The sequence below is a fragment of the Pimephales promelas genome, chromosome 11, assembly GCF_988280905.1.
Source record: "Pimephales promelas chromosome 11, fPimPro1.hap1.1, whole genome shotgun sequence".
Classification (NCBI taxonomy): domain Eukaryota; kingdom Metazoa; phylum Chordata; class Actinopteri; order Cypriniformes; family Leuciscidae; genus Pimephales; species Pimephales promelas.
Genome location: NC_142779.1, coordinates 35,647,728 through 35,673,008, shown reverse-complemented (window position 1 = coordinate 35,673,008; position 25,281 = coordinate 35,647,728). Strand labels below are relative to the sequence as shown.

Genomic DNA, 25,281 nt, shown 5'->3' with positions numbered 1-25,281 from the left:
AGAACGCTGTAAAACAATTATGATGTAATCTAGCTTCAACATGACCTTTGGCACAGGAACGGCCAACATTTTTTTAAATGTAATAATATTGCAGACAGTAGACAGTATTCGATTGGACAGAAAATTTGATGAGAAGCTGAAGTGCAGCGTGATGTCATTAAAATCATTGACGAGGGAAGCTGAGCGACTGTGAGTTTTGATGCGAATTTCGTCATTGTTTTGGAGCACGCTAGCTTTTTTATAACAGCAAGACGAACATATTCATTGTAAAAGCCAAAAAAAACTTTAAATACAAACAAACCAATCAACAACAGGTGTGTGTGATAATGAAATTAACAAGAAAAGATAGAAAGCAAGACAAACCCAGGAAACAGAGCTAGAACAAAAAGGTAGGATACACAAGGCAAAAGCAAACTCAGAAATCACTAATATTTCCACCACATCAGATGCCATATAACAAAATACACAGTCTAACAGATGAGGGCAGAGGGGTCTTGAGGTGGAGAACGAGGGAATGAGGGAAGACCACAGTTAGCCAGAGCGGAGCAAACAGAGGAGTAGCATGTGCAGTTTTGTCTTGGGATTTTCATTTCATCTTCCCTAAAATCTGTAATTATGTGATCTACCTTCAGATTTGCTGAAATCGACTGATACTGTAAAAAATATTGTTGGTTTAACTTAAAAAAAGTAAGTAACATGATTGCCTTAAAATTTTAAGTTCATTGAACTGGAAAAAGTGAGTTAATACAATGAACAAGAATGATTTAATCATCAGAAACTCAAATTTATATGTTATCTGAACTAAATAAATTATTTAAGTTGATTTGACAAAAGAAAAAATGCTGTGATTACCAAACATGAAAAGATTTTTTTTTTACAGTGTATTTCATTCTGATTCCTCCCCTTATCAGTGGTTCTTTATGCCTGGTTCAGATTGCACGATTTTTTTTTTTTTTTTTGTCTGTTACGATAGTCACTGACTCCTAAAATCTGACTACCCACAGTTCTCTCTAAAGGTGCATCCGGAGATTATGTTTTTAGCTCGTTATTTTTTCAGACGTATTTATAATAACTCGCCTATAAACCACTGCAGGAAAAATATCATAAATAGGCTATCCATGTTCTAATTTGGCCTTAGAAAACCAGTAAAATCTACATTTTTTCCCCATATTAATTTGTGAATTTTAAATGTTTTAAAGGGGGCAAAAAGTCAAACAAATATCTGAAATTTCGTTGAGATGTAGCCTATATAGCGCAGAATTGGTGTGGTCAAACTGAAATGTTGGTGTTCAACTTTGCGTTTTAAAAATACAACAACCGTTCATTTTTCGTTTTGCAACGAGCGTTTGGACATAATACGAGACAGAGTTCTTTATTAAATTCGTTTAAAAAAAGAAAACAATAATCACAGGAATAGCCTCTCTAAACCTCAAAGAAATGCCATGAAGACATCGAAGCAGAAATAAGGGAGAAACACCAGGAACTCTGTATGTTTCCCTGCTATTAATGCTTGGATAATACATCACGTCTCCTTCCATTAATAATAATAATAATAATGTCTCGTGCGGTGCATGGCTGTGAAATAAGTTATAAACCTACCCAAAGTCCGTTGATTTTTGGAATGACTCATCGCGAGATTAAAAAAAAGGCGTTTTAGTCGCATAATATCGGTTAATGGAAACACCGTCATTTCGCAATAGTTTTTTATCGAAAAAATATCGCAAAAGTTTTGCGCAAATCTGTAATGGAAACGCGCCTACTGTTTATGACGTCATGAGCTATCCAGTCATTATATAGATCAGTGGTCCCGATGCCCGTTGTCGTTTACGAATCCGCGCGACACCCTACGTCAACCGGATCGTGCCAAAATCGGGCTAAAATCGTGTAATCTGAACCAGGCATTACACTTACACATTTGAGGAAAGAAACTGCATGGAGTTTTAGAATTGCGAACGGCTGGAATCAATCACGGCCAATCAATCAACCTATCCAACGGATATCCTGTTTCCTTAAACATTACAATAACCCATGTGTTTTTCTACATTTACTTTTCACATATGGCTCATACATGCTTATTCAAAGCGTCTCCTCCCATCCTTCCAATTTACTTCAGAGGCAAAAGGCATCATTACTGTCAGCCACAATCAAAGCTATAATTTGTTTACTGCTTTTAATCTGAAAACACGCGCACAAGTAACGTCAACAAAACACAGCACTTGTAAATAAAAGTACACGTGTATTATGGCAATTACGATGAAATAGGAAACTTCCAAGAAAAAGCCCCTTCTCACACCTGTTGGCACACTTTAAAGCACAAACACATTTACTGAAGAAGTTGCTGATGTGCTGGTATCTGCTTTAATTGAATCTAGGCTAGGCTATATCAATCGATATTTGGCACACTAGATGAGAACACACCCTGAGAATGAATACTGTATACATCTGTCGAGAGTTTCATTACTCCAGAGAATACATGTAATCAGAGCGCCAGGACCACACGAGGCAGTTCAATCGACACGCTGAAATTGGTTTAATAAATCTATGTCTCCCAAGAGATCGGCTATGTCACCTGTTGGGTCTGGCTCAGCACTGGGAACAATAATTTATTGAGAAGTGATACATAATATGCTAAGATTTTTCGAGACCATTTCATTTAGTCATCTAGAGTCTCGATTATTTAATTGGTGGAAAATCATTTAATGCATGCGGCGAGCAGGACGAGGTCGAGGGCCGCCACAATGCATATGGATTACTTAATGGGTACAGATTTTTATTTTTTCATAATGTCTTAGTAAATGTTGAAATGAGCCTCGCTGTATTGATGAGATCCCATGCTGACGATGTTGTAGTCAATCACATCTTCAGCAGAAGCTCTTAGACACACTAAGACGAATGCATCGTTCAGAAGGAACACATTGTATTCTCGCTTATAACTAATGAGCTCCACACCCCATAGCAGAGCTTTCTTTGCATGACAAAATTTTTCTTTTTTTTTTTTTTGTGGTATAGCTGGCTTCTCATGGGCACACCTAGATATTCCTGGCACTCCTGTGTCATCACCTGCAAAGGGAGCGATCATTTCAGTATAGCATATTGCACAACTTGATTGTTTGCTCTGTTTGCTCAGCGCACTTTAGCAGCCACTGTTGCTGGGGAAAGACTATTTGTACATGTCTGACGCCTGAGGGAGAAAGTGATGTAGCCTACGTGACCGCTCACATCTTTTGCAAGACTTTAACACGTGTGGGACTGGTTTCTAACGCTGTGATTTAAAGGAAATCACTCTACTGTCTCCTCCGTGATTATGAGGGATTCTTGAGGCGCAGATAGGCAGGGCAGTGAAAACGGTTGTCTTTTTATGCTTACAAGACTCTAGAGTTATACTGCTCACAGCTGAAGTCTGGACTGCCGCTATAAAGAAAGCACTAAGGAGATTTGATTGCAAAATAAGCAATGATAAAATACAATAGCTACTCAGGAAATGCATTAAAGAGATCATTCATCCACGCTGCTGAGAGTGGCGTTTCACTAGACAAATATGAACTGCACGCTTTCACCTCAAAAATAAATTTAACCCACAACAAAAATGACAGCGCTGAGAAAACATCCGCAAGATCAGATCATAGTCATACAAGCTCTCCAATTCAAGCGCTTCAGTGAAGATTAGGGTTGGGTATCGTTTGAATTTGAACGATTCCGATTCTGATTCCGATTCTTTGTTTCGATTCCGGTTCCTAACGATTCTCGATTTCGATTCTTTTAAGAGGCAGGGTCAAAAAAGTTTAGCTGACCTTGCTAACCAACGGCCTTTCTGAAGGAAATAATCCTTCTGTAAAAATACTCCTTTTGTCACAAATTTTGCATTTTGCCGAGATTTCGTTATTTTTAGAAAAGTGAAGCCACACTTTGGATCGCCGACGTAAGCTACTCATGTTCGACTCGCGCGGTTAGGCTAACACTTCCGGTAGACGCTTCTTCGTTGGTGTTGTTTAGCGGTTTCTTCTTCCGCTCGGCGGACTGGGAATATCGAAACTAGGAATCGAAATTTTAACTTTTGAACGATTCCGGGAAAAACGAAAAGTTAGTCTCGGTTCCAATCGATACTCGATTCTCGATACCCAACCCTAGTGAAGGCACACTTCTTTATAAGGCACTTTATACAACAGATGTTGATGCTTTAGAGCAAGCTTTAGAGTGTTGTGTGTGTATATATATATATATATATATATATATACACTGAAAAAAATTATAAACGCAATTGCCCCCATTTTTCATGAGCTGAACTCAAAAGACTATTTCTATTTACACAAAAGGCATATTTCTCTCAAATATTGATCTCAAATCTGTGTTAGTGAGCACTTCTCATTTGCAGAGATAATCCCTCCACCTCAGAGGTGTGGCGTATCAATATGCCGATTAGACTATTGCACAAGTGTGCCTTACGCGGGGTTCACACCTGACGCGGAACGGAGGCCACTTTCATTCGGCGCCCTTGTTAACCTATGGTGTCGTTCACACCGGATGCGGCGCGGGCCAGTTTCGGCGTCCCGTCTATTTTTTCCGCGAGCCGCGAATGTCAATTCCGGCGGGAAGTTACATCCAGAAACACTCGACCATCCGGTCAATAGAGTGCCGAAGTTACGACATCCCTCTGTAGGCCAAAACGCGGAAGTGAGTTAGCATTTTAGCACTCCCGGTTCCCTCGCTCTAAAGCCTATTGAGAATGAGGAGTTGACGTCAGTGTACAGAGCCCCTCCCCTCTCCGCCATGTTGGTAGGCAGTGTTGTAGTACTCGAGACTCGGACTCGTCTCGGACTCGGTCTCGAGACCATGTTTTAATGGTCTTGGTCTTGTCATGGACTCGGAATTGACTCGTACTCGAACATTTTTTTTTTTTAGGACTCGGAATTATTCCCGAGTCCACTCGAGCTCAATTAAAAATATTTTTCATGATTATTAATGTATGTTAATAAAATATTTCTTTAAATTGATTGACACGCCCAGTGATTGGTGATTTTCTAGTGCGCAACTGCGCATGACAAATTGTAATAAAATTACTTTTAACACCACCTACTATGTGGCCTTTTTACCCTAAACTGATCATATTTTTAAACTCTAAGTAAATTCAGTAAAAAAAAGGATTTCTCCAAGTAAATAAAAGTAAATTAGGTAATCAACTCTCACTGGTCTCGGTCTCGACTCGGACTCGACCGTCTCTGGTCTCGGACTCGACTTGGACTCGACTCTCTCTGGTCTCGGTCTCGACTCGGACTCGACTCTCTCTGGTCTCGGACTCGACTTGGACTCGACTCTCTCTGGTCTCGGTCTTGACTCGGACTCGACTCTCTCTGGTCTCGGACTCGACTCGGACTCGACTCTCTATGGACTCGGTCTTGACTCGGACTCGACTCTCTCTGGTCTCGGACTCGACTCGGACTCGACTCTCTATGGACTCGGTCTCGACTCGGACTCGACTCTCTCTGGTCTCGGTCTTGACTCGGACGCGACTCTCTCTGGACTCGGTCTTGACTCAGACTCGACTCTCTCTGGTCTCGGACTCGACTCGGACTCGACTCTCTATGGACTCGGTGTCGACTCGGACTCGACTCTCTATGGACTCGGTGTCGACTCGGACTCGACTCTCTCTGGTCTCGGTCTCGACTCGGACTCGACTCTCTCTGGTCTCGGTGTCGACTCGGACTCGAGTGAGGTGGTCTCGACTACAACACTGTTGGTAGGATTCCCACGGCAAAACAGTATTGATTATGTGTGTTTTTAGCTCGGTAGTAGAGGAGTTTCTCGCAATACCGCACTGTTTTACCATGCCTGGAAGTAACTGCTGCGTTAAAAACTCCTCCAGTAACTCACACAATACATATGGAAAGCATAGGAACAATGGAATTAAGTTTTTGGGGTTACAGAAATTGACACAGCAGGGAGAGTCTGATCTAACGAGGAGACGCCGGATTGCTAGGTTTGCTGATGCCTTTAGTATACGATTTTCACTGTTTGCTGTGCCTTAACGAACATATGCAAAAGTGTTGTTTGTGTGCCTTGTTCATTACTTTTTTATTTCATTGAAATAAATGTTTGAAACAACTTGATATGGCTTAACAATATTTATTGAGAACTGAAATATATAGGCTATTTGGACAACATAAGTTTCATGGACAACATAAGTAATAATAATAAAATAATAATACTGTTATTAGTGCAAAAGAACAAATATATTGATGCCGCTTCTCCAAATACAGCTGTTTTGCACTTTGTTCCTGTAAGGTCCCTTTGCTTTACACTCTTCCTTTTTTTTCTCTTATTCTTAGATCCGTCTCTGTCCTGCCAAAATAATAAATGCGCGAAAATTAAAGAGCTCTGGAATGTTTAGTCGCGTCTATGGGTTCTAAAGGCGTTGCCCCTGGTAACCGATAGCGTCTCCTACCATCATGGCCGACCGGCTCAGACCTCGCCCAAATAGCATGTGACTCCTCATTCTCAATGGGATTTTTGAATGGGTTTTTGCTAAATCGCCTGAAATAAGGTCTGTGGTGAACAAAGCCTCTAAATATTTTCACGTTTTGATCTCTGACACAGAACACACAGTTATAACCTGCGTGTGGTTTTTTTTAAACTTTATTGTGTATGTTTGTGTTTTTAAAAAACTTTATATAGGCTTCAAAATATATAAATTTTGGATTAACTTGTAAAGATTATCTTGATAGACAAAACGTGTAAGGGTCACAACTCTTTGTTAAATTTTTTTTGGATTTTCCAAAAGTCTATGGGGAAAATGCATTGCTTTTCGACCGAGGGAACCCATGCGCCGCTAGCTTCCGCGTTGTCCTACAAAGTGACGTCATCACTTCGGCACTCTAGTGTCAAAATATAAGCAATTTTCAAATTAAAATACCACGAGTGACAAATGCAAACACACAAACAAACAGGGAAACAATGAGAGAGAGAGGCAGGCAGGAGTTGAGAAGTGAAAATGGATGATGTCAAATTAATCGTTGAAATGAATCGAGAATCAATAATAAAAAAAAAATAAATAGATAGAGAGATTAATAAAAGGCCGGTTAATAGTAATAATAGAGGCCGGTTGGATGTACTGCCAAATTCTCTGAAGCGCCTTTGGAGACGGTTTATGGTAGAGAAATGAAAATTCAATTCACGGACAACAGCTCTGGTGGACATTCCTGCTGTCAGCATGAATGAATGTGTTTGGGATGCTCAGGATCGGCGTATACGACAGCGTCTTCCAGGTCCTGCCAATATCCAGCAACTTCGCACATCCATTGAAGAGGAGTGAACCAACATCTTTTTCCTCTGGGGTTTGGGAACTACATAGCCAATTTAAGGCTTTAAATGAAACCCAAATTAAAAAAAGAAAGAAATAAGAATGATATTTTGTTTGAATTGTGACATTATTTTCATGACAATATAAGCACATTGAAACCTTAGTGCTCATTACAATGATCGTTACCATAAAAACAGCACTTTATTTTAGTTCTCTTCTGTATGTGTGCATGCCAATACAGTAATTAAAATAACAAATGTTGAACCATGATAAGTTAGTGTAGTTTATTCATACTCAGTATTTTCTTGTGCACACAATGCAAGCAAACAAAATCTAATCTCCATATAAGTCAGCATTATATAAATATGCTTAATTGTCATAAAAGTAATGGCACATTGACCTAAAGGTGAGTTATTATTTTTTTCTTTTAATTTAGAAAACAACGTATGCTATAATTGATTTTATTTCAGCCACAGAGTACTCTGAGAGCCTGATGTTTTCATGCTGCATACCAATATTTATCTTTAGGGAAAGATTTCACTTTACTTTCAAGGTAGAAGCTGTCTGCTATGCTAAAGAAGCATGTCTATATGATGGGTGATTCCTGTGTAGATCAAAGACGTGCGTTGTATCTCTACAGTTAAAAGAGATTTGCTCATGTTGCCTTGATCTGTTGCTATTAGGCCCTGAAGAAAAACAGCTAGCCGCAAAAAAAAAAAAAAAAAAAAAACTCACTATCTAGATGAGAACTTTTTTTATAACTATTTAAACTAACATATTACGTGAATTGGTATGACCAGCCTAATGGTTAAACAATTAAAACGTTTCGCTTTTTTATTTAGTGGCGTCCCCCTTTGCTAGCTACATTGGGTCATTTTCACCATTTATTTTTCCCATAAAGAAAATCAAGCAAAACTGTAGTTTTCATGAAAGCCCTGGAGCTGTCAAAAGATTTTCTGACAAATAAACATGAATTTCTCGGCCCAGATAACATGGGGGATGAGTAAACATTCTTCATTTACATATACCAACCTATATTGTAACAGAAAATTACACTTAAGTCATTGATTATTGGTATACTGTAAAATGCTATTCAAATTAAAAAAATATATATGTTCTTTGACATCAGTTTTTGCTTCAGGATTGTGGGTAGTGTAGTTCTTCACTAGACTTTATTTTGCTAAATAAACACTGGCTTGTGGCTTCTACAGATGTATATTTCATCGTTTAAGCCTTAGAGCTCATGGTAGGTCTTTCTAGAAACTATTTTATTTCAAAAAAATATCGTCCAAACAATAATTCTACAAATCTATTTCTCTATTAAAAAAAAACATATGACACATCCAACATCTGACTGTGCACTCTATATAGCCTTCGAGAGATCTGTTCATGTATTTATCACACACTCAACAGGGTGACAGTGAAACGATTTTTCAGAAGAGTGACCTTATCAACACGCTGCCCCATCTTTGATAGTGGTGTATATCTTACAGCGTCTGAAACCGTGTCCCTGGAGCAACCTGAGGTTAAGTGCTTTGTTACGGGCATGGATCAGCTCTTGTGGGCCTTGAACCCACAACCTTTCAATTACCAAACAGGGCTGTGTGTCCAATTCAACAGCGTAACTCGCTTAGCTGAAGAAATCAACTAGTCACGACTGTTCCTCGCAACGGTTGGCATTTTATTTGTTTATTTTAAATAAAAGATGCCGATTTTTCTGAATGTTAGTTTGCTTATTATAGTTTGCTTCTAACCACAGATCGAGAGCTGTCACTCCGAACACACGACTGTGCGATGTTGTTTGCGAAAGTTCGTTGAATCTATAGTTTTGGGAAACACCGACTCGTTGAGCTATGCTGATAGCGACAGAACTTGCGATACTTTTGGGAAACACACCCCTGTCCCAGACCACCCTCAAAAGCATCGCAAGCCTCAGTAGATCGTTCAACCATTGGCAACAATGATCTCTATGATCAACTTAGCTCGCGATGCTTTAGAGGACGGCACCCGTGTGTCCACCAAAGCGTTTTTATCCAGCTGAAAACGCCAGACGCTCTGCTGAAGACGCCGTGCTTTGGGCGTTTGAGAGCGTTTTGGTAGCCCAGCGTTTTTTTTCCGTTGAGACGTTTCGTTGCTATGATACAAAATACCCGCAGCACAGTTTACTTGTAACTGATTTCGCAGATAATTTGTTGCATACTAAAATTGTATTTTTCATCCATTTTGTTCGGTTAGCCCTGTTGGTTGATGTCGTATTTTGTGACAGTTGGTCAGTGTGGTTTAGCCCCGCCCCTCCTCCACTGTGATTGGACGGCTGGGTAAAAAGTGACAGTGATGAGCGCTGCGTTTTCTCCAAAGTTGAACTTTTTTCAACTCTCGGCGACCAGTAAAGAATGCCTGGCGCTCGGCGCTTCAGCGTGAAAAAAAACGTTCAGCACCTCGTTACGCTCATGGCCAGTGTTGGGTGTAACTAATTACTAAGTAATTAGTTAGTGTAATTTAATTACTTTTCCCTTGAAAATGTAAAGTAAGGGATTACTCTTCATTTATCTGTAATTAAATTACAGTTACTTCTGATGTAATTGAGGTAAATACTGTGTATAGATCAATCCGATCTCACAGCGATTCGTATGCGTTTTATGAGGTGTCTAATGGCACTCGTACAAACTCGTATGAATTATTGTAAAATATGTATGAAAAAAGTGTGAAATGTCATGAGGTCAGACATAAAACAATAGTGGGTTTAACATCAAAATGTATTGTCTGATGCTAAAAAGTGTGTTTTTATAATGTAACCTTCTCCACCTTGGTCAGTTTAAGGATAATTCATGCAATTTATAGTATTTATTTGAAAGAATTAAAACAGATTCATGTCTATCCTTGTATTATTCAGCTGGTTGAGATTGATATGGGATTTTGAAAGTAATTAAAAGTAATTAAATACTTCTTAGAGAGAGTAATTCGTACAGTAATCTAATTACACTGTTGAAGAGGTAATTAGTAACTAGTAATTAATTACTTTTTTAGAGTAACTTACCCAACACTGCTCATGGCGATTAAAAAACGCGGCGCTCCCATTGAAAACAATTGAAAACGTATGCCAGGCACGTGGAAAAAAGCTTTGGTTGACAAACGGCCTTAAGGTAACAACTGAAGTGCGGAGCATTTCTACTCTATGGACCCTATCATATGTGCAACGCTTGTTTCAGCCAGACAGAGCTGAAATTTTCACGTCCTGCGCCATGTTGTTTGAATAGCAAATGCACGTGCCTGTCTGTGTGCCCATGAGCTGCTGGTCTGGGAATGAGTGTGTGTTCAGTAGCATTGTTGGTGCGTTGCTATTTTGAGGAACTAAAATAGACTGAGCTAATTTTTTGTTTTGTTTTGTTATTTAATGTGGTCATTAGCAATGTGCGCAAATAGGTGGGTCCACAACGTGTGTGCAGTCTACTTATTACACACACACTGCTTATTACACATAGGGACACACAGCAGCACACAAACATGCCAAATATTAAAAATAAAAGGACTACAATTGTAAAAGATTAATATTATTGTGTACATAAAGATATGGCGGAATCCGGCTTGTCCCGTAGATGGTCTGCTTGCTTTAACCTCACACACACACACACACACACAGCTTTAACCTTGCGCTCGAGGAGATCCGCCAACTGGATTTTAAAGGGAATGGGAGATGACACTCTGACACGCCCAAAACACACCCATTACTCATTAAGAGATTAGGGACGACCCTTTTTAGATCATGCGCCGGGAGCGCCGACCATTTTTTTCACCGTCATTTAACTAGCAAGAGTGGATTTGGACCGACCTAAGTGCGCTTTAGACCATGAGCTTACATACACTCTTAGAAGAAAAGGTTCTATATAGAACCTTAAAAGGTTCTATCAGCGATACGTATTTGGAACCCCTAAAAGGTTCTATACACTCTTAAAAAAGGGTTCCTCTGGGTTCTAAATAGAACCCTGGAGTTCCATACTTGGCCAATAGAACCTTTTACCGAAAAAAATAAAAGTTCTATATAGAACCATTTTGGAGTTCCATATATGAAGTGGGGGATGGAACCATTTCTGGTTCTAAATGGAACCATTTCTTCTAAGAGTGTAGCAAAATCCTCAGTGTTAAATTTATTTAAACTGTAAGCAGTGTTAAATGAACACTGAAGCAGTGTTAAAGTTAATGAGATAACTAAGTGAATAATTTAGTGATAATTGAGCATTATTGAAGACACCTAACAAGCAGAATCACTGAAGGAGAAAACCGTCATTTTAAGTCACCATTACAGTGATCAGTGTTCACTTTAGGCTATGTTTACACGGAAACGATTCTGAAGAGAAAACGCAAACTTGGCGTTGCGTCATCACTTTTTATTCTGTGTTTAGAGGACCGTTTTGTTTTGTGTGGGAAATCCGCGTGCAAATGGTGACGCAAAAGTGTATGAAATTCAATGTAGTATGCACTTCAGGCGGCTGTGAGTGCATACAACACTATCTCACGCCCAATTCGTACGAATTCGACGTATGATTAAAAAAGGGCTAATTCGTACGACCTCACTCGTACAAATTTGTACGATTTGTCCAAGCCCACGTGATAGGTTTAGAGGCGGGGTAAGGGGTAGGTCAGTCGTATGAATTCATACGAATTGGCCAATTCGTAAAATATGTACGATTTAGCAAAATCGTACTAATTCGTACGAGTGAGGTCGTATGAATTGTTACGAATTAGCCACTTTTTAATCATTCGTCGAATTCGTACGACTTAGTCGTGAGTGAGATCGACGAGTGAGGTCGTATGAATTGTTACGAATTAGACACTTTTTAATCATTCGTGGAATTCGTACGACTTAGTCGTGAGATCGGGTTGGTGCATACTACAACACCACCAAGTCCACACGCCTGCGTACAACCTTGACTGTCAAGCAGACTTTTGCGTTTCTACCGTTTACACGAGAACGCGGCAGTGGAGCGTTTTTAAGATTTCCACTCTGGAGGGTGGTTTCACTTTTTTGCGTTTTTAAGCCTCAAAAACACCGTCGCCGTGTAAACGAAAGGTGAATCTGATCAAATATTTGTACGTTTTCACCAGCGAGCGTTCTAGTGTAAACAGGGCATGTTAAATCGTTAACTTTATATTTAGTTTGGCTGCTGTAAATGAGTTATAACAGCCAGATGAATAAATAGAAAAGGTAACACCGTCAGGTGTCTTCAATAATACTCAATCATCACTCAATTAATCACTTAATTATCTCATTAACTTCAACACTGCTTCAGTATTCACTCTGCTCAGAGTTTATATAATTGACACTTTCAGTGTTAATTTAACTGTGTAGAAACAGAGCCGGATGCCTGCTTATGTGTTTCTTAACTCCGAGTGCAGCTGAAACGCACACGATCTGAAGGACTGGTTATGAAGAGGCGTTTATTTACACCCGTTTCAGCATGCTGTTATATCAACATTACCTGCCTGGCATCCTGTATGTGTTTGCGGATCACTTCTTTGATAGTGGGGCTGTTTTGCCTCGGCGGGTGGAAGAGCAGGTCGATGTTGGTCTCAAGCCTTCGGTGCGGGACTTCTGGCCAGCCTAACTCCAGGTTCGGCGGGTCCGTGTCTGAGTGTGTGGGCCAGTATGTGCCGGTGGAGGACGTGTCGGCCTGCGGACAGTCCGCTTCTTCCGAGTGGTTGCTCGTGGGCGGCTGTACAGCGCTCTGTGTAATGTGCTTGATTTCCTCCTCCGAGAGGAAACTGCATATGCCTTCCTCTTTGATGAAATTTTGATAAGAAACTTCTCCCTCTTTGACTAGGCAGTCGATGGCTAACCGATACGCTTCCTTGTAATGCGGCTGTATGAAGTCCTCTGCCTTGAACTCTCCCTTTAAGGAGGACAGCAGTGACAAATCGGATTCCATCACGGTGATGATGTGGATCCCTCAAACGCCACCTGAGAAACAACACACATCATGTTCATCTGGGACAATTCTGTACATCAATAATATAACAAATCATATAGGTGCATGTACAATACAAATTGGAGCTTTTTTCTTGTCATCTTTGCTATGAAGGCCTGGTTTTGCAAGGTTTTTGGTTTCAACCGCTTACAGAGGACAAAATACACTTTTGTAGGACAAAAGCCAGGAAACGAGATGCATTTTTGCACTTCCAACAAAAATGAACCGTCACTGAACTGACTTAAGCTGGATTGTGGCGCTATTTTCTTCTAGAAACAAGCATTATCTTGCTGTTATCTCTCTAAAGCTGCATCCATCTGGATTGTAAAAAGTGCTATAGCCTATAAATAAAGCTGACTTGATGAACTTGATCAACCTGACTTTAAACTCAAACTTTCTGGACTTTTTTTTAAAAAAAAATAAAGACTGAAAGAGTTGTCAGAAACCTTGTTTAATAATCATGAACTTATGTTGGTCGCAGAGCTTAATGGAAAAACACTATGAAGTCTTTGAGAAGGGAACCAGGGTGTTGCAAACTTACAGGTTGGCCTAATAAAAAAACCATCACTGCACCACTCTTTGTTCAAATGCCCCCAATTAGACCCTCAAAGGACATTCATCACTGGCTTTTATTATACAACCAAATATATACTGTAGCTTTGAGATTGAGGTCCCGCCACTCGTCCCAGCTCTGTGGCATTCATGGTGTGTTTCATTGTTTGTTTGAACATGTTATTTTTTTCCACTCTCATTTGGTGTGAAATGGTGGATCCCACACATCAATACCATCACACTCGTGAGCTGTTCAAAGATATGCGCCGCATTTACACTGCAGGTCTTAATGCCCAAATCTCGATTTGTTGACTATATGTTTAAAACTTACCCATATTCGATATCTATGGAAGCAATTCTGTCCTTTTATCTCTGAATTGCATAATATAAAGTCGCAGTTGTGTGTTATGAAGTCAGAATTGTGAGATATAAACAAGATATAAAGTTTATTTCTCGCAATTCTGAATTTATATCTCGCAATTGTGAGGTAAAAAGTCACAATTATCTTTATTTTTTATTCTGTGGCAGAAACAAGCTTCCATAGATATTGGATATGGGTCACTTTCAAAGAGTAAAAAAGAGCGACACAAAATGATAATACAAGCTTTTACTTTCCGCAGCATCTTTAAATGTCAGCAAAACATTGATCCCTTAAGGTGGAGGAAAGAGGTTGCGGTTGCTGCGGTTGGTGTCCACATGGGATGATGTCAGACGCTTTTTAATAACGTGCGACTTTCTTTGACATCTGATCTGTCTGCTTAGATGGCAAGCGCAAATGCCCATGTCCGATTCATATCAGATTTATTTCCACATATGAATGAGGACTAAAACCGATCAGAGATTTCCAGAATCCTTGTGCTTTTTTCCTGCTTACAAGGTCGTTGTTGATATCCAATCTGAAAAAATCTGAATTTGGTCACTTAAATCATGCAATGTAAATGTGGCCATAATATCACATCATTGTGGCCATTTCCTCTTTTTTAAACCACCTGACACCAAGTTGCAATAGAAAGTAGAACATTTTATTCTGTTAATTATATGTAAAACTTTTCTTTTTTTAAAGAGTCCTCATTTAACTGAGTATAGTCTCCAGATGTTGCATGTTCTGCTGATGATGAAACTGAGTGACTCAGTGTTCCTGTAATGAGAAAGCTGATCTGTTATTAACATTTCTTCATCTGAAATGTGAGAAAATGTTAATGTTATTGCATCACGCTGCCTTGGTACGGAGTCAGGGCTTCCCAGTGCGTAGATAGTTAAAAATCTAGTATGTGTTGAAATAATGTTTTAATTTTATCTCTGACATAGAGGGCATGTGGCTTATTTAGGGGCATTTATAATGTTAAAATGGTTTTACAGGTCCACTTTCAACTCTAGAAATTGGCCCTAGAATGAAACGGTCTGTTTTTACCTTATCTGGAAGGGTCATGTAAAAAATATTGATGGTTTAACTTAAAAAAGTAAGTAAGTAACCTGGTTGCCTTAAAATTTTAAGTTGATTGAACTGGAAAAAGTGAGTAAATACAATGAAGGAGATTAATTTAACCATCAGAAACTCAAAAATATATGTTATCTGAACTAAATAAATTATTTAAGTTGATTTGACAAAAGAAAAAATGTTGTGATTACTACACTGTAAAAAAAATATTGTTGGTTTAACTTAAAAAAGTAAGTAATCTGGGTTGCCTTAAAAGTTTAAGTTGATTGAACTGGAAAAAGTGAGTTAATACAATGAAGGAAAATGATTTAATCATCAAAAACTCAAAAAATATATGTTATCTGAACTAAATAAATTATTTAAGTTGATTTGACAAAAGAAAAAATGTTGTGATTACTACACTGTAAAAAAATATTGTTGGTTTAACTTAAAAAAGTAAGTAATCTGGGTTGCCTTAAAAGTTTAAGTTGATTGAACTGGAAAAAGTGAGTAAATACAATGAAGGAGATTAATTTAACCATCAGAAACTCAAAATTATATGTTATCTAAACTAAATAAATTATTTAAGTTGATTTGACAAAAGAAAAAATGTTGTGATTACTACACTGTAAAAAATATTGTTGGTTTAACTTAAAAAAGTAAGTAATCTGGGTTGCCTTAAAAGTTTAAGTTGATTGAACTGGAAAAAGTGAGTTAATACAATGAAGGAAAATGATTTAATCATCAAAAACTCAAAAAATATATGTTATCTGAACTAAATAAATTATTTAAGTTGATTTGAAAAAAGAAAAAATGTTGTGATTACTACACTGTAAAAAAATATTGTTGGTTTAACTTAAAAAAGTAAGTAATCTGGGTTGCCTTAAAAGTTTAAGTTGATTGAACTGGAAAAAGTGAGTGAATACAATGAAGGAAAATGATTTAATCATCAAAAACTCAAAAAATATATGTTATCTGAACTAAATAAATTATTTAAGTTGATTTGAAAAAAGAAAAAATGTTGTGATTACTACACTGTAAAAAAATATTGTTGGTTTAACTTAAAAAAGTAAGTAATCTGGGTTGCCTTAAAAGTTTAAGTTGATTGAACTGGAAAAAGTGAGTGAATACAATGAAGGAGATTAATTTAACCATCAGAAACTCAAAATTATATGTTATCTAAACTAAATAAATTATTTAAGTTGATTTGACAAAAGAAAAAATGTTGTGATTACTACACTGTAAAAAATATTGTTGGTTTAACTTAAAAAAGTAAGTAATCTGGGTTGCCTTAAGATTTTAAGTTGATTGAACTGGAAAAAGTGAGTTAATACAATGAAGTAGATTAATTTATCCATCAGAAACTCAAAATAATAAGTTATCTCAACTAAATAAATTATTATAAAGTTGATTTGACATATTCAAAATATGACATATTTATATTTGACAAATATGTTGTGATAACAAATATATATAATTACAGAGTTCTGCTCTGATTGGCTGTTTCACTTCACACACCCTGCAATTCAAGCGTGCAAAATAATCATACGCCAATTTTCAAAAAATAAAACATTTTAACAAATGGACTATCGTTAGATGCTTTGACAAATAAATCGCTTCAACTTATGTGGTGGAGAATGTGACGTTAGCTAGAAGGATCGAGTGAGCTAACATTATCTGTGAGCAACTAAACTAACATAGTTAGTCCCCGACATGTTGAAGAAATAGACGAAAGTAAAATTATTTGACAAAATGGAATCTACATATGTATCTACAGTATTATATGACAACACAGGCAAGAAATATTAACCTCAGCGTAAATACTTTGTCATACCATTTAGTTATGTATGCTCGCAACTTGGAGTTTGCTATGGTTACTGTAGTAGGATCTTGCGCTGGATCTAGATAAGTCAGTGTATATTATCGATAATAAAATCACTTGTTTACTGCTTGCAGGAATATAGTTGGAATTTCCCCTTCTTCAGTATGAGACGCTGAGAGAGGCCGGCTTGATATTGTCCCAGGCTAGAAAATAAGTCTGTGGTGAAATGGGCAGAGCTAGCAAACAACTTCGAATTAAGATTGTATCAGATTGTAGATAAACATCAACCATGCCTGTTGACATTTCTTTTCTGTGGGAAGGGTATGAAAATTCCCCTGTACAGCCTGGAACATGTCTCCATGATCTGCCATTTTCCCTATATCCTCGCTTGTTTCTGCACTTGCAGAGCTTCAGATGAGTCACTGTTTCCAACTGTTTTCAAAGGAAAGTAGCTTAGGGCTTCCCAAAAAGTAGCTATGTCGCTAGATGACGTCATACGCCAATTGACACATATCAATGATGTCATCGTGTCATACTTGCGTTCTGTCAGCCTAGTGTGTTTTCTCTCTAAATTAATGCTCTATTTAATATCATATTTTTTCTTTCCTTTCTTTTTTTTTAGGGAACCGGATGAATAAGCTCTGCTCTGAGTGTTACAAGTTATAAGCTAAATTCTTTAAATATAAAACAAAAGAAAAGCAGATAAGTGATCTGGGATAAGATAAGTCTGTGGAAAAACACTGCTCATTCGAGTCTGTCAGCGTCCGTGCGCTCATTCACTAAACAGGGAGACGCAGCGAGAGAGAGAGAGAGTGACGACAGAGTAAGCTAGAGCTCGCGCTCGCAGGACAGAACTGGCAACATTTGGAGGTTACTGAGGTTTGTCCAAAAAGTCACTAAAAAATTCGCTTGTCGCTTTATTGAAAAAATGTCGCTAAAGGGATCTGAAAAGTCGCTAAAAATAGTGACAAAGGGGGTAAGTTGGCAACTCTGTGCATTGAACATGAGCTGACATGCAAACTTTTGGAGGTGTACATATTAATGATCCCGACTTTTGTGTCACAGTCGGTGTTATGTGGAGATTCGCCTTTTTTTCAGGGGTGTTTTTTTTAAAAAAAAAAACGAGATTTAAATAAGAAGGAAAAATACTGGTGTTTGAGACTCACTGTATGTCATGTCTATGTACTGAACTCTTGTTATTTAACTATGACAAGAAAAATTTATTTTCAAATTTTAGGGCACCTTTAAATGTCGCCCATCAAGGAGGTCTAAAGTTATCCCTCAATAGTTATATCTCAATGGTTATATCTCAATGGTTATATCCCTTAGTGGTTATCCCTCAATGGTTATCCCTCAGTGGTTATCCCTCAGTGGTTATCCCTCAATGGTTATATCTCAATGGTTATATCTCAATATCTCAATGGTTATATCTCAATGGTTATATCCCTTAGTGGTTATCCCTCATTGGTTAAATCTCAATAGTTATATCTCAGTGGTTGCATCTCAATGGTTATACCTCAATGGTTATATCTCAATGGTTATATCCCTTAGTGGTTATCCCTCAGTGGTTATCCCACAATGGTTAAATCTCAATGGTTATATCTCAATGGTTATATCTCAATGGTTATATCCCTTAGTGGTTATCCCTCAGTGGTTATCCCACAATGGTTAAATCTCAATGGTTATATCTCAATGGTTATATCTCAATGGTTATATCCCTTAGTGGTTATCCCTCAGTGGTTATCCCACAATGGTTAAATCTCAATGGTTATATCTCAATGGTTATCCCTCAGTGGTTATATCTCAATGGTTAAATCTCAATGGTTATACCTCAGTGGTTATATCTCAATGGTTATATCTCAATGGTTATATCTCAATATCTCAATGGTTATATCTCAATAGTTATATCTCAATGGTTATATCTCAATGGTGATACCTCAATGGTTATCCCTCAGTGGTTATCCCTCAGTGGTTAAATCTCAATGGTTAAATCTCAATGGTTATATCTCAATATCTCAATGGTTATATCTCAATGGTTATATCCCTTAGTGGTTATCCCTCATTAGTTAAATCTCAATAGTTATATCTCAATGGTTGCATCTCAATGGTTATATCTCAATGGTTATCCCTCAGTGGTTGCATCTCAATGGTTATATCTCAATTGTTATCCCTCAGTGGTTATATCTCAATGGTTATATCTCAATGGTTAAATCTCAATGGTTATACCTCAATGGTTATATCCCTTAGTGGTTATCCCTCAGTGCTTATCCCACAATGTTTAAATCTCAATGGTTATATCTCAATGGTTTCATCTCAATGGTTATATCTCAATTGTTATCCCTCAGTGGTTATATCTCAATGGTTATATCTCAATGGTTAAATCTCAATGGTTATACCTCAATGGTTATATCTCAATGGTTATATCCCTTAGTGGTTATCCCTCAGTGCTTATCCCACAATGTTTAAATCTCAATGGTTATATCTCAATGGTTTCATCTCAATGGTTATATCTCAATGGTTATCCCTCAGTGGTTATATCTCAATGGTTATATCTCAATGGTTATATCTCAATGGTTATACCTCAATGGTTATCCCTCAGTGGTTATCCCTCAGTGGTTATCCCTCAGTGGTTATACCTCAGTGGTTATATCTCAATGGTTAAATCTCAATGGTTATATCTCAATGGTTGCATCTCAATGGTTATATCTTAATGGTTATCCTTCAGTGTTTATATATCAATGGTTGTTATATCGCAATAGTTATCCCTCTAGTGGTTATATCTCAATGGTTGCATCGTAATGGTTATATATCAATGGTTATCCCTCAATTGTTATTTCTTAATGGTTATATCTCAGTGGTTGCATCTTAATGGTTATATCTCAATGGTTATCCCTCAATGGTTATATCTCAATGGTTATATCTCAGGGGTTATATCTCAATGGTTGCATCTTAATGGTTATTTCTCAATGGTTATCCCTCAATGGTTATATCTCAATGCTTACATTCTAAAAAATGCTGGGTTGTTTTAACCCAATTTTGGGTAAAATATGGACAAACCCTATGGATAGTCACTATAGAGAATTAAGGGTTTGGTGACACTGGACGATCATCTTTGTCATAACATAATTATCCTGCAGCTCTGGAGTGATTATCAATGCTATAGTGACTATAGTCCATTCACACTTTTAAGAGTCGGTCACTAAAAAAACCTGGCAAAATATCCACCATAATATAGTGATAAATTTACAGTTCGTATGCGATTTTTTAAAATGTATCTAGTGGCATAGAAATGATGCACTTCACCTTCAAAGACACAAATTAAGACTGTTAATGAAACTGTGGGCGAGTCAATAGACCTTTGATGTGGAATTAGTCAACATTAAGGATTTCATAGAGTAAAAAAAATAAAATAAAAACCTATTAGGGATTAAGAGTTCTTCAGAAACAACCAGATAATTAATTTTGGAAACTGTCTGTCACGTTGTATTGGTGTTTTTGTGTTTCATTTTCAGTTTCTTTTCTTGTTTTCCCTATAAATAAGCTTTTGCGCAATGGAAAGTTTCAGTGAATGTTAAAGGTTCTTGATGCCAATAAAGAACCTTTATTTATAAGAATGAGTGTACCAATTAGGGACAGGTGAACAAAACTGTAACATGCATTCAGAAATACATACAATAGAAAACCTTAATGCCATTAAATGTTATTTCCCAGAATACGTCAGAGTTACTCATGTTTCATATTCATCTCATCAAGCATAATTCATTTATTCCACTTGACTGGACCTGACGAGCAGGTGCTGAGATGTCCACAGGCGGTGCTCAGCGCTGGAGTGATCTCAGCCCCACCTGTTTAGATTAATGCTGACTACAGGTTTAGTCAGCCAAAACTAAATGCTGGGAGTTTAACACGTTTCTTTGTGAAAAACTTTTTACAGCAATGATATTATCTTCACTGGTGTATGATACTTATACTGTATATATATAACTTATATAAAAAGTTAGTTTAATTCCACATTTTGAAAGATTACAGGCACATTTTTATGAAAATTAAATTTGCAGTTTATGAGAGTTGTGTGGGAGAGAGTCATTATATTGGCCGTTACTATCGCCCCAAGGGTTGCGACTCTTTTCTCTATGGAAATATACAGTTCTACAATAATTAGTCTAAAAACTGAACTGATCTGTGTGCAATAGGGACAGTAAAGTTCGACAACAGACGCAATGAAGTCCTATGTCAAGTATACATGATTGCGTTCATTTGCAATCTCACAATTTTATACGCAACATTTATATTCAAAAGATCATTAAAAAGTCATTCACTTGCAAAAGCACAATTTCACTAAACACTTCATTCAAAACAATTTTGAGAGATTTCAGGCAACTTTTCAAAGACATCAGCGCTTCATAATAGGCCCTTTTTCTTGGCAAATCATTTTCAATAGGTAAATTATATTATTTTTCTTGCTGACTATTAAACTATATCTAGTTTTGTTCTTATGTTTGTTAAAGTTTGCAATAAAAAAAAGACATCAGTGCATTCCAAGATAAAGCTAGACCTAAAATCCATGTTTAGAAAACATTGTTTGTCTGTGAGAACCCTTAGTCAATGCTATACCTTTTCACTCTGCAATAGCATGCATTGTGCTTGGCTACCGAAACGTTTCTTTCAATATGCAAAAACAAAACAAGCAGATAAATTGCAAAGTAACCAGTCTGCAAACTATATTCAACATCTACTTCATGAAATCTGACATTCAAGCCAATGCCGTTTGTAAAAAAGTTACTTACTCAAGAGGAAATCATCATGCAGGGTCTCTTAGCATTCCTATCCTGTGTCGTTCCAGTGCAGATGAGGTATGACACAAGCCGAAGAATTAGAAAAAAAAAAAAAAACCTGAATGTGTTTTAACATGAGAAGTGCTGAGAACCTGGTGAAGGGTGGGGACTCAAGTTTTCACATGCAAATAATAAGAGCGTCTCACTGGCCAGAGGCAGTAAACCTGTCCGACACACCGAAGACACACCTCTTCCCCTCTATCTCACGTCTAGTGTCTCGATCCTGTCGGTTCATAGTTCACTCAGATAAGGCTGACAGTTTCTATTTCTGACAGATTCTATCTTCTTCTCACTGACAAAGTGAGACGTTTTGTAATTGTGACATGTACAATGTTTCTATGACTTCTTTCCTGTTCACAGTGGGAAGCTAAAGCTGGCGTCTTGCTGAGAGGAAAACTTTTGACTGAATCAAATCATTTTTTTAAAGCATGTTTTGAAATGCTGACGCTGTTTATGTTCTGTGAATTGTGGACTTTTGTAAAAGATCAAGGAGGCTGTCAAAAATATTCTGGGACGTGTGTGCTTCCCATAAATGAACGCATCTTGACTTCAATTCTTTATGTAGAAAAACTCAGGGAGGTTTCATGTGGGCGGTTCTGTCGGTTAATCTCCATACATCTTTTGTAACTGAACATTTCATCATCATTGTGATGATTCACTGGTAGGATTGAGAATTACGCTTCATTTCTGAAGAAACTGAATGGTTTTCATGTTTTTTTCTGGATGTGAGACACAAAAAGCAATTGCTGTAACAATCACACATGACACCAGAGAAAAGACCAGAACACAAACAATGCAGGGAGTACAGAGACCATAACATGTTTTAACCTGTTTAAAACAACAACAACAACAAAAAATGTGTTATTAGTGCATGTAAGGCTTGTGAAACACAAATCAGCGTAATGAACTGGTGGGACATGTGACCAGGCACTGTAAAAACCTTAAATTCGGCAGCAAACATCAGCTGTCTTTGAGACATGCCAGACCGGTATCCACATAATTGGGAAAAACCCTATTATTATCTCCTCTTGCCAAGGAAAAGCATTCTTTCACACGCACACACACACACACACACAGTCTGGTTCGCTATCTTTGTGGGGACTCTCCAGATGTAATGGTGTTTATACTGTAAACTGTTTATTCTGCCCCAGCCCTAAACCTACCTATCACACACACACACACACTAAACCGACCCCTTGTAAAATCTAACACTGTTTTTACTAAGAATTTTTTTGTTAACTTTACTTAATGTCCAATTTGTTGAATTTACTTAAAATTTCGCAGTAATCTGAAGTGTTTGCATGCCATGCCTTCGTTACTCAGAAAAATCTTGTAAACATTACTTGACTGGTTTGAGTACCATTTTTCCCCTCTCCACACATTGCCAATGGCGGGGCAAATGGTTTATGAGGCAGGGCAATTATTAATAGACTTTTCACTAATTACTTCCACTTCTGCAGTCATTATTCTTCTTATTCATCTTGAAATAGTCATCTTGAATATTATTGTTAATATACACATTTTGGGAGAGCATCAACATTCTTTAGTTGACTTGTTCTTTTCTCACCATTATTGTCAATAATGTTCCCTTTGGTTGGGCACTTGGAACTTAATTTACATTTTTGTAATTCTCTTCCAATTAATTGCAGTAATGTAACATTAAAGGGTTCGTTCACCCAAAAATGAAAATTCTGTCAGTATTTACTCACCCTCATGTTGTTCCAACCCCGTAAGACCTTCGTTCATTTTCGCAACACAAATTAAGATTTTTAAGATATTAAGATTGTTCCTGCATACTAGTCCATAGGCTTCTTGAGGGAATGACACTTGCTGGCATCGAAAAGTCATTAAAGACATCGTTAAAATAGTCCAAGTGACTACAGGGGCTCAATTTTAACTTTATCAAACGACGAGAATACGTTTTGTGCAACAAAAATAACGATTTTATTTCAACTATTGGTTTATTTCTCCCTCTGCGCGAGTCAGGTTACTAGTTTAATAGCGTAAGCTTCTGTTATTGTACGTCACACGCATCACACACATGACCAGCGTCGGCCAATAGTGAGCCTACGTGTGACATAGCTTTACGCAATCACACTACGTTACCTGACTACAGGCTCATGGAGAAGGAAGTGAATAGTTGAAATAAAGTCGTTATTTTTGTTTGTTTTTGCGCACAAAAAGTGTTCTCATCGTTTGATAAAGTTAAAATTGAGCCACTGTAGCCACTTGGACTATTTTAACGATGTCTTTAATGACTTTTCGATGCCAGCAAGTTTCATTCCCTCAAGAAGCCTATGGACTAGTATGCAGGAGCGATCTTAATATCTTAACCCTTGTGCTGCATTCGATTTTTAACACCGTTGAGTGCATTAAGGACCAAAAATGGCCACATATTAAACATTGCCTAAAATATTATATATTATTATTATTTTCCACTTTTACCAAGTTAAATCTTTTAACCAGCATCAGTCCTCATCATAACTACCAAAAATGTATTCAATTTCAGGATTTTAACCTATTAATTACCAGTTTTGTTTGCGAAACCATCGATTTGTATAAGAGGAAAAAACACAAAAATTCAATTATTTTCAATAAACTAAATGCAAAGAGAAAACTTTAGATTTGGATTATCACAGTCCCACTTTGCAAAAAATCCCACTTAGCGCGTTAGAGACCAAAAATGGCCACCTATTAAACATTGCCTATTGCCTAAAATAAGGTGCATTTCCACCCATAGGGAATAAATATGTAGTGACGTCATCTGGTGGAATACACTATATAATGCAAATATAATGCTTTTGCTTCAAAATGAAAGGATGTTTGTGCAAAAATCATGTTTCATGTATTACTGACAGCCTCAGATTTAAACAACGTTTTAATGGGTTTCAATGGGCCATTTTTGGTCTTTATGGTGCTGAGTGTTACTATTTGATCTACACAGTGTGTGTTATACATATTTTGCAAAACGGGATCACATTTTTTACATGTATCCAACAAGTCACAATTTTGCCAAATTTCATACCATTCGCATTAAAACAGCCAAAATGGTCAAAGAAAATAAACTGCAAAAGACCAAAAATGTCCCTAATGCAGCATAAGGGTTAAATATCCTAATTTGTGTTGCGAAGATGAACGAAGGTCTTACGGGGTTGGAACAACATGAGGGTGAGTAAATACTGACAGAATTTTCATTTTTGGGTGAACTAACCCTTTAAATCACAATTATTTGATTTCAAAGGAAGTGAAGCAATAAATATATATATAAGAAATGTGTGGTCTCTTGTAAGTATAACCCCAATAATGATAGCAAATAAAATTGTGATGGTAAAATAAAGCCAAAAATAGTAAAACAATTAATTTATTCATGCCACAATGCACTCTGGCAGTACATTTCC

The 25,281-nt window shown here is 37.4% G+C and overlaps 1 protein-coding gene across 1 annotated transcript in view; it reads right to left on the bottom strand.

Annotated features, from left to right (window-relative positions):
- Positions 1-21,963, bottom strand: part of sack1b (scaffolding CK1 anchoring protein B) — a 38,885-nt gene extending 16,922 nt beyond the window's left edge. The window contains exons 1-2 of the mRNA XM_039690366.2: positions 21,836-21,963; positions 12,772-13,250 (exon numbers count right to left, since the gene is read on the bottom strand). Of these exons, the coding sequence (XP_039546300.2) occupies positions 12,772-13,218 (447 nt within the window). The 5' untranslated portion in view covers positions 13,219-13,250; positions 21,836-21,963. The remainder of the gene's footprint in view (positions 1-12,771; positions 13,251-21,835) is intronic.
- Positions 21,964-25,281: the final 3,318 nt, after the last annotated feature.